Raw genomic sequence first — 10,471 nt, 5'->3', positions numbered from 1 at the left:
TTTATCATCTTTATCATCTTTATCATTCTCTTCTTTATCATATTTATCTTCTTTATCATCTTTATCATCTTTATCATCTTTATCATCTTTATCATCTTTATCTTCTTTATCATCTTTATCTTCTTTATCTTCTTTATCTTCTTTATCTTCTTTATCATCTTTATCATCTTTATCATCTTTATCATCTTTATCATCTTTATCTTCTTTATCATCTTTATCATATTTATCTTCTTTATCATCTTTATCTTCTTTATCATTCTTTATCATATTTATCTTCTTTATCATCTTTATCATCTTTATCATCTTTATCATCTTTATCATCTTTATCTTCTTTATCTTCTTTATCATATTTATCATCTTTATCTTCTTTATCTTCTTTATCATCTTTATCATATTTATCATATTTATCTTCTTTATCATATTTATCATATTTATCATCATCTTTATCATCTTTATCTCATCTTTATCTTCTTTATCATCTTTATCATCTTCTTTATCTCTTTTATCATCTTTTATCTTCTTTATTTATCATTCTTTATCATCTTTATCATCTTTATCTTCTTTATCATCTTTATCATCTTTATCATCTTCTTTATTTCTTTATCATTCTTTATCATTCTTTATCATATTTATCTTTATCTCATCTTTATCATCTTTATCATCTTTATCATTATCATTTCTTTATCTTCTTTATCTTCTTTATCATTTCTTTATCATTCTCTTCTTTATCATATTTATCATTTTATCATCATTTATCTTCTTTATCATTTATCATTTTTATCTTCTTTATCATTTTATCATCATTTATCTTCTTTATCATCTTTATCATCTTTATCATTTTATCATATCATATTTATCTCTTTATCTTTATCATTTTATCATCATATTTATCATCTTTTTATCTTTTATCATTTTATCATCTTTATCATTTTTATCATCTTTATCATCTTTATCATCTTTATCTTCTTTATCATCTTTATCATCTTTATCTTCTTTATCTTTATCATCTTTATCTTCTTTATCATCTTTATCATCTTTATCATCTTTATCATCTTTATCATCTTTATCTTCTTTATCATCTTTATCATCTTTATCATATTTATCTTCTTTATCATCTTTATCATCTTTATCATCTTTATCTTCTTTATCATCTTTATCATCTTTATCATCTTTATCATCTTTATCATCTTTATCTTCTTTATCTTCTTTATCATCTTTATCATCTTTATCATCTTTATCATCTTTATCATCTTTATCATCTTTATCATATCTTTATCATCTTTATCTTCTTTATCATATTTATCTTCTTTATCATATTTATCTTCTTTATCATCTTTATCATATTTATCATCTTTATCATATTTATCATCTTTATCATCTTTATCTTCTTTATCATCTTTATCTTCTTTATCATCTTTATCATATTTATCATCTTTATCATCTTTATCTTCTTTATCATCTTTATCATTCTCTTCTTTATTATCTGTCTGGTGAAACTCCAGTTGTTGTTTTAGAAAGGGGCGGAGCCTGCTGTCTGCTCATATTCATCCACATTAAGAGTTATCATGTTGTATAACGCTAGTGATGCGTCGCATTAAATGTTAGCTGCTGCAAAGGATTGTGGGACTTTGGTCTCTGCTGCAGGAGATAAAAGTCTGAAGCTGTTAAAAGCTTGTTTACTTTCAGGTCGTTTCACTTTGTCTGAAACCTCCTGAGGACGAAGTTCCACCTTCAGACGGAGGTCGGACAACCTGACGGACGACCTGACGAACGACGGCAGTGTGATGTTTTTGTTGTGTAGTTTGTTGTCTACTTTAGTTGTGTAGTTTGTTGTGTAGTTACTTGGTTCAGGAGTGGAACCTGTGAGACGAGACGTCGGGTTTCCAACGAGATCGATAACGTGAGAATCACACAAACACAAAAAACATCTGACAAAAAGGAAACAAATACAACAAACAGTAATAAATGTCAAGTCATTAAACGTTGATACAAAAATTTTGTTGTTGTTTGATGTATTTAACGAAAACTAAACGTCCAATCAGAGCAGCAGAAGAAGGAAATCCAGCTTCTTCTTCTGTGGTTGTTTTTCCTGTTTGTAAATCACGCTGCCACACGGTTCCCACGACAACCTGGGATGCAGCTCCGGAGCCTTGATGTGGTTGCCATGGAAACAGGCATTTTCAACCCTCATTACCACCCCCCCTCCGCTCACCAGATATAACTTATAATTAACAGACACACACACCCTCGTGTCTGTCTATCTTTGTGAGGACTTCGATCTGTTTTTTTTCAAAATGCTGAAAACGGCGGCAGAAGAAGAAGCAGCTGATAGAAGCCATCAGTACGTTTATTAAAGGTTTATTAAAGGTTTATTAAAGGTTTATTTGGTTGATAAAAGTACATAACGAAGGTAAACGATGGCGCGTCTCCGTCGGGCGTTAAAAAAGTTTCCCGTGTTGCAGCGTGTTTGTCAAACTGTAGGTGGATTTAGTTTTTATGTCAGACGTAAAAAATATTTGAATATTTGCCATCGGCCGCTGATAGAGCAGGCGTTGCCATGCCGATCGGTTGTTTTGGGTATTTCTGTAGATGATAAACAGGCCCATTGAAGCGTTGAGGAGACGGAGGTCCTCTCAGGTCTTCAAAAGACCACGAGGTCGATCACAGAGTCACTGATGAGAAATGGAAAAGAGGCGAGATGATGAGAAACATCTCTTAATTGAAGGAAAAGGACCAAATATGTAAATAAAGGAACTGTTGCTTTAATTAAAGAGTCAACAGGTCGATATCAGTGGACCCATAATAAATAATACACATGAAAACTCTCATAACTCTGTAATTCAAGGAGTTCATGGTTCTAATTATCAGTTGGACACATTAATGCATTAAAAGTGAGCAAAGTTAATATTACTGATATTATTATTATATTATATTATTCACCATGAAGATTAATATAACACGTACTTCTGTGGGAAGATAATACAAATGTGAGAATATTGTTTCAAAGCCAAAAACACCTAACGGAGACAAATATTGGCTTTGCTCACATGGACACACCGGTAGGACGTCAGATCACCCGTAGGACGTCAGATCACCCGTAGGACGTCAGATCACCGGTAGGACGTCAGATCACCGGTAGGACGTCAGATCACCCGTAGGACATCAGATCACCGGTAGGACATCAGATCACCGGTAGGACGTCAGATCACCCGTAGGACATCAGATCACCGGTAGGACGTCAGATCACCCGTAGGACATCAGATCACCGGTAGGACATCAGATCACCGGTAGGACATCAGATCACCGGTAGGACGTCAGATCACCCGTAGGACGTCAGATCACCCGTAGGACATCAGATCACCGGTAGGACGTCAGATCACCGGTAGGACATCAGATCACCGGTAGGACGTCAGATCACCGGTAGGACATCAGATCACCGGTAGGACATCAGATCACCTGCAGGGGGGGGGCGAGAGGGTCGAGGGGTCCCACCTGTCCAGAAACACCTTTTTCCATCAGAAAGCCTGAATGTGTTTCATCATCGATGACGTCATCAAGGCAGCGATTATAAAGAAACACATCTTTTAAAACTTTATTGTCTTCATGACTTCATTCAAAACACCTGTGAAGCTTTATTGTCTGTTTCTAATCATCTCAGTAACGACTGTAAAATATGAATCAAACCTCAATAATATAAACAGTAGTCTTCATGCAGGTAAACTTTTTATTATTTATTTTATATCTAAACTTTGAGAGTGACTGAGAAAGTGGTTTCTGATCGGAGGAAACACTGAAAGGAACCAGGATGTCTGTTAGCTCTTGTTTATTAGCATCTATTTGTTATATTTTGTTGAATAACTACTCTTTTAGCTTTTGTTTACATCTTTGTGTTATATTGTTAGCTAGTCTGTTAGCTCTTGTGTGTTAGCGTCTTCATGGCATCTTTTAGCCTCCCTGTTGGCTCCTCCTCCTCACGTGATGTCACTGCCTGTTAGCGCCCAGCCTGTTGGCTCCTCCCCCTTATTGTGATGTCACCGCCTGGTCCTCGGAGTCTGATCTCAGCTGTGAACATGAAGTAGGACACGTATGACCTCAGTGTTTTATTTTTCTCTCTGGTGTGCAGGATCATGAGGAGGGTTTCCTTCAGCTTCCAGGCCACTGAGTCCACACACACACACACACACACACACACACACACACACACACACACAGACACACACACACACACACAGACACACACACACACAGACACACAGACACACACACACACCACGCACACACACACACACACACACACACACACACGCACACACACACACACACACACACACACAGACACACAGACACACAGACACCACGCACACACACACACACACACACACACACACACACACACACACACGACACACACACACACACACACACACACACACACACACACACACACACACACACACACACACACACACACACACACACACACACACACACACACACACACACACACACACACACACACACACACACACACACCATGCACACACACACACACACACACACACACACACACACACACACACACACACACACACACACACACACACACACAGACACACAGACACACACACACACCACGCACACACACACACACACACACACACACCACGCACACACACAGTTAGTACTGATGCTCTTTCCACTTCCAGCTGACAGTGTTGTAAGGCGGAGAGAGAGATGCATGCTGGGACGCCTTTGTAGCCCGCTGACTCCCCGGGGTGGTGGTGGTGGTGGTTGGGGGGTTAGTGTGTGCGTATGTGTGTGTGCATGTGTGTGTGTGTCCTGGTATTACTGACGTTGTGGGGACATAAATCTGGACTGAAGGACAAAAAGTCATAAATATCAGACTGAATGTTGAATTCACTGTCGGGTCGTTTTTTTAAACCTCAGATGAAGGAATACGTTCAAAACATGTTGCTGAAACCTTTTTAACAAACTAACATGTTTCTGTCATTTATACAAAATTTCTAATTATTAATCAGAAAACTGTTTGTTCTGATTTTAATGTTTCACTTCAGTTTTATTTTTATAGTTTTAAATCATAACATAAAGAGGTTCTTTAAGGGCAAAGTTCTGACAACAGAACCTCAGAACATCACAACAGAACCAGAACCAACACAATTCACGCGACACTGAAACCCGTTGCTGTGCTGCCCCCTGCTGGAGGAGGAGGCTCACTGCACAGCTCAGATCAGAGTTCCTCCAAACACCTGTTTCTCTTTGTTCTTAACATGTGAATAAATCCTGTGCTGGACTTTTGCTTTGACATTGCCATTCTTTGTATGATTGTTTCAGCTGTCCCTCGTTGTCCTTCCCTCCCGGCTGTTTTCAGTCTGTGTGCTCTTATTCGCTCCAGTCAGTCACTTTATTTCACTTTCCTGTCGTGTTTCTGCGTCCTTTGAAGACCGAAACAACACAAAACACCTGAACTGTGGCGCTATGGCAACGGGGTTCTCCAACATGACAACACAAAAACGCAGCCATGATTCTTTAGTGGAAATCACTGCATGGGCTCAGGAACACTCGGCTCTGAACGGACATGTAGAAGATTTTCTGTTTGTCAAAAATGTGTGGAACTGATGGAGGATTTGATCGATGGATGATTTGATCGATGGAGGCTTGATCGATGGAGGCTTGATCGATGGAGGCTTGATCGATGGAGGCTTGATCGATGGATGATTTGATCGATGGAGGCTTGATCGATGGAGGCTTGATCGATGGAGGCTTGATCGATGGATATGTGTCATGTTAATGCTCTTTGGTAAAATAAATATCTCTACAGCTGGTTTCTCCTCTACGGCATTTTCACCATCACGTTGTTGTACGGTGAATCCAGCTGCTCCTCCCTCTTCTCCTCCTCTTCTTCTGGCCACTCCCCTCTCCCCTCCTCCTCCTCTTCTTGCCCGTCTTCTTCGTTGGTGCTCTGTGCGGCAGCAAACGCCCTGTGGACCCGTTTGGGGACGGCGTAGTCGTCCACGCGGGGGTTGTACGGGTACTCGTGACCTTTCGGGTCAGCTGGTGTACCCATAATCCTCCAGGCGTCCCCTCTCATCTCCTCGGGGTCGTCGTACAGGGAGGTGGGGGGGGCTGGCGTGTGTCCCGTGGCGGCAGCGCAGCCTTCGGGCTCGTCGTAGATGTGCTCCACCTTCGCGTACGGCGGCCCGACGGCTGCGCTGAGGAAGATGTTTCTGATCTTCATCTCGTCGATGCTGTCGTAAAGCGGGTCGGCGCCACGAGTCTGACCGGCGTCCAGGACATCCGCCATGACGTTCTTGGCCATGGTGTCGAAGGGGAGGGAGTACTCGGGCTCCTTGGCGATGAGGGGCGGGGCCACGCTGATGCTCCTCCTATCCCCCCTGATGCCGGCGGCCGACAGCGTGATCTGAGAGTACGTCTGCTCCTTGCCGGAGCCGAGGGCGGGGCAGAGGCGGGGGTTGGGGGTGGGGCTGGCGGGGCCCGGGGCCAGGTGGGGGCCGGACTCTGTGCCGGCTTGGGGCAGAGGGCAGCTGGAGATCATCTTGACCTGGTGCTTCCGGGGGACGGGGACGCCACGGGTGTCCAGAGTCAGACTCTTGACTCCGGTCAGCGTTTTGTCGACTGGAGGCTCCAGACGGGCCTGAAACCAGAACCAGAACCGATCAGTGATCAATCATTAAATAAACACATCAATCAGACTCTGTTCTGTACCTTTAATTACAGAACATCAGGTGATTTATTTCCTTTGTGCTGGTTTTGTTTTTGTCCTATTAATTCCGTTTATTTGACTTTGTGCTTGTATGTTTTGATTTTTGATTGTGTGTCATTGTTCTGTTTTTTAGCTGCAGTAACTGAAACTGTCCAGCAGGGGAAGCTGTTTGACTTTAAAACAGCAGCTGCTCTTTTTTTTAATCATCCAACAACACTGAACGGATCGATACTGAAGACCTTTTATTTATTCTTTATTAATATAAATTCGTATTTTAAGTATTTTCCATTGTTATCTTGCTTTCATCCAAATATAAGCTTGTATTTTGTAGTAATCAATTCATTCTTCTGTAGAATATTTGATTCAGTCTCTGTCTAATCAATTATCTCTTATTACTTTTCTTTTTTTAAGTTTAAACTACATCCGACTTTAATGAAAAGTGTTGTAGAAATAAATTATAACGTTTGATTGGTTGATTGTTGCTAAAACTGGGGTGTTTCTGATATTTTGTCCACCCCTATACATCTTTCAGCATGGGAGTTGAAGCAGGAGTGTGTCGTGTTTTGGTTTTCTACCAGCGGGGGGCGCTGCTGCTGTTGCTGTGCGGGAGCAGCGCTCTCTTTGTCTTTGTGTTGCATCGTGAGCAGGTTTGGAGGTTCGGCCACCAAACTGTAGACATCGTCAGCTTCCTGTCGACACAAAACATTTCTGTAAACGTTCAGAAATATTAAATTACAAGAATTATTAACAGAGTTTAGTTTAATCTGCTGAAGTTATGTCCGGGTTGTCTTCTGATAGTCATTACTTTATTCTGAAAATCCTGATTTATTTAGATAATTCTGACTGTATTCTGAAAGCCTGAATTTATTTGGACAATCACAGCTTCATTTTGAAAATCTTGGACTTTATTCTGAAAACGTTAGATTTTATTTTGAAAATACTAACTTTATTCTGAGAACAGATGCTGCTATTTTTAAAATCCCAACTTTATTATGAAAATCCTGGCTTAATTATGAAAACACTAGCCTATATTTTGAAAATCCTGATCTTATTCTGAAAATCCAAACTTTATTCTGAGAACTTCCGCTGTTGTTTTGAAAACCCTGACTTAACTCTGAAAACTCCTCCCTTTATTTTGAAGGTGGGTGGCCTGTGATGTCAGCTGACCTGCGCAGCAGGGGCTTGTGGGATTTGGTTGCGGGGGTGCTGCTGCGGCGGCGTCCTGATATACACCGGGGGCAGGGGGGGCAGGTTCAGGCTCAGGGGGCTCTCTGGACTCACCTGGCCCCCCCCAGAGGTCTGCCTGTGGGGGATGGAGATCTTCTGCTGGTTGATGGCTACCTCCACCACCTGGAACAGGAAGTTCCCTTGTTTGGTGTCGAACTCGAAGCTCCCCTCGCCGGAGTCGCACCTGCGGCCCGCTTCGAAGGAGAAGGTCGACTGAGGAGAGAAGAAACTTCGTAACACTAAGTTTATTTATTCATGGAAACAGTTTTTATTTTATTTTGAAAGTCCTGGCTTCATTTTGATCAATTTGACTTGAGAAAATTATTATGGGAAGTCAGGTTTTATTGTGAAAATAAAAGTTTCAAATCCAGAGTCTGAAGTTCATTCTAAAAATGAAACATCCTGGCTCTATTCTGAAAATCTGACGTTTGTACGTACCTTTGTGTGTGTGTGTGTGTGTCTGTGTGTGTGTGTGTGTGTGTGTGTGTGTGTGTGTGTGTGTGTGTGTGCGCGTCAGTGTCACCTTGTCCCGTCCGAAGCGCCGCAGGTACTTGTATGGCCAGGTGTACCGGACTTCTCCCGTCTTGTCCAGCAGGTGCAGAGCGTCCATGTCGGCTCGCAGCGTGCCGTCGCCCTTCAGTCTGCAGCGATCAGACGCTTCCGTCCTCCGAACACACACTCTGAAGTCACGCACTGACACACAAACACGGATGTGGATTTCATCGTCTACGGTTCATAATATCATTAAAAGATTCAGAGAATCTGAAGAAATCTCTGAACACAAGGGACAAGGCTAGAAACCAATATTGGATGGTGGTGATCTTCGGGCCCTCAGGCAGCACTGCATTAAAAACACACTATTCTGGAGTGGAAATCACTGCATGGGCTCAGGAACACTTGTGAAAACCATCATCTGTGAACACAGTTCATCGCTGCGTCCACAAATGATGTTAAAACTCTCCAAAGAAGAAACCAGATAGAAACATGATCCAGAAACACCGCCGCCTTCTCTGGACCGAGATCATTGAAGATGGACTGAGGTGAAGTGGACAACTGTCCTGAGGTCTGATGGATCACAATCTGAGATTCTGTTTGGAAATCATGGACGCTGCATCCTCCAGGTTAAAGAGGAGAGGGACCATCCAGCTGGTTATCAGCTCAGTTCTAAAGCCAGCATCTGTGATGGTACAGGATGCATTAGTGCATACGGCATGGGTAGCTTGAACATCTGGAAGGAAGCATTAATGCTGAATGATATATTCAGGTTTTGGAGCAACATATGCTGCCATCCAGACAACGTCTCTTTCAGGGAAGGTCTTGTTTTACATTAAATATTTACATGATTTACAAATCATCACATTCTGTTTTTATTTACACAACGTTCCAACTTAAATAGAAACATGGTTTTATTTTGAAAGTGTTTTCAGTTTGTTCTGGTTCTGAGACCGTCGTCCTGTTTCCAACTTTCTGAACAGCTTTCAGCCAAGAGCTTGTTCTGTGTTTGTTTATGTTTGTGGTTCTGTGTTTGTTAACTTGTTTGTTTGTAGTTCTGTTTGTTTGTTTGTTTGTTTGTTTGTAGTTCTGTGTTTGTTTGTGTTTGTTAACGTGTTTGTAGTTCTGTTTGTTTGTGTGTTTGTTTGTGTTTGTTTGTGTTTGTTAACATGTTTGTTTGTGATTCTGTGTTTGTTTGTTTGTTAACGTGTTTGTTTGTAGTTCTGTTTGTTTGTGTTTGTTAACGTGTTTGTTTGTAGTTCTGTGTTTGTTTGTGTGTTTGAGTTTGTTAACATGTTTGTTTGTAGTTCTGTTTGTGTGTTTGTGTTTGTTTGTTTATGTGTTTGTTTGTGTTTGTTAACATGTTTGTTTGTTATTCTGTGTTTGTTTGTGTTTGTTACATGTTTGTTTGTTATTCTGTGTTTGTTTGTGTTTGTGGTTCTGTTTGTTTGTGTTTGTTTGTGGTTCTGCTGCTGTTCTCATGACATGCACTCACTGCTGTTGCGTCGTGGAAACTTGTGCGTTTGTGTTCCTGTTGCGGTCGGTAAGTGTTGCAACTGCAGCGCCACAGTGACCAGCGGGCGATCTCCGCTTTTATCTTCACAGGACCAACTTCCTGTTTTTAAACAGGAAGTGAACAACGCTGCAGCTCGGCTGCGTCTTCGAGACGATCTTTGACGTGTGTCAAACAAGACTGCAGAGCGACAGGATCCAAACACTTCTTATCATTGTTGGATCGATATGTTTCAGCTGGTCGACATGTTTTATAAAGTTATAAAAAATAGCAACAAACAGAAACAACAACAAATGTTGTGTTCAGGTGACGTCAAAGTTCCTGGAATAAAAAAAATCTGCTGATTTAATTTTTTTTTTTTTTTTTTTTAAAAGAACAAGAAGCAATAATCGTAATGATTTTATTTTGAAAGTCAGGCACGAAGAGTATTTTGGTTACTTCTGGTTGAATAATTAACAAATCGTTTTATTTCTGAGCCGTAATCCTTGGAATCAGCG

General features: G+C 41.0%; 1 protein-coding gene across 3 annotated transcripts in view; it reads right to left on the bottom strand.

Moving 5' to 3' along the window:
- Positions 1-5,046: 5,046 nt before the first annotated feature.
- Positions 5,047-10,471, bottom strand: part of dok2 (docking protein 2) — an 11,206-nt gene continuing 5,781 nt past the window's right edge. For 2 of the 3 annotated variants that reach the window (XM_069688052.1, XM_069688050.1), the window contains 4 exons: positions 8,493-8,662; positions 7,910-8,182; positions 7,318-7,431; positions 5,047-6,673 (listed from right to left, as the gene is read on the bottom strand). In XM_069688052.1, the coding sequence (XP_069544153.1) occupies positions 5,852-6,673; positions 7,318-7,431; positions 7,910-8,182; positions 8,493-8,662 (1,379 nt within the window). In that variant the 3' untranslated portion in view covers positions 5,047-5,851. The remainder of the gene's footprint in view (positions 6,674-7,317; positions 7,432-7,909; positions 8,183-8,492; positions 8,663-10,471) is intronic. The other variant, XM_069688051.1, reaches the window with a different exon arrangement.

This window comes from Brachyistius frenatus, unplaced genomic scaffold, assembly GCF_029030835.1.
Source record: "Brachyistius frenatus isolate BFR_SWC_R1_liver_20210118 unplaced genomic scaffold, ASM2903083v1 Contig_522, whole genome shotgun sequence".
NCBI lineage: Eukaryota > Metazoa > Chordata > Actinopteri > Embiotocidae > Brachyistius > Brachyistius frenatus.
This window is presented reverse-complemented; position numbering and strand designations above follow the sequence as displayed.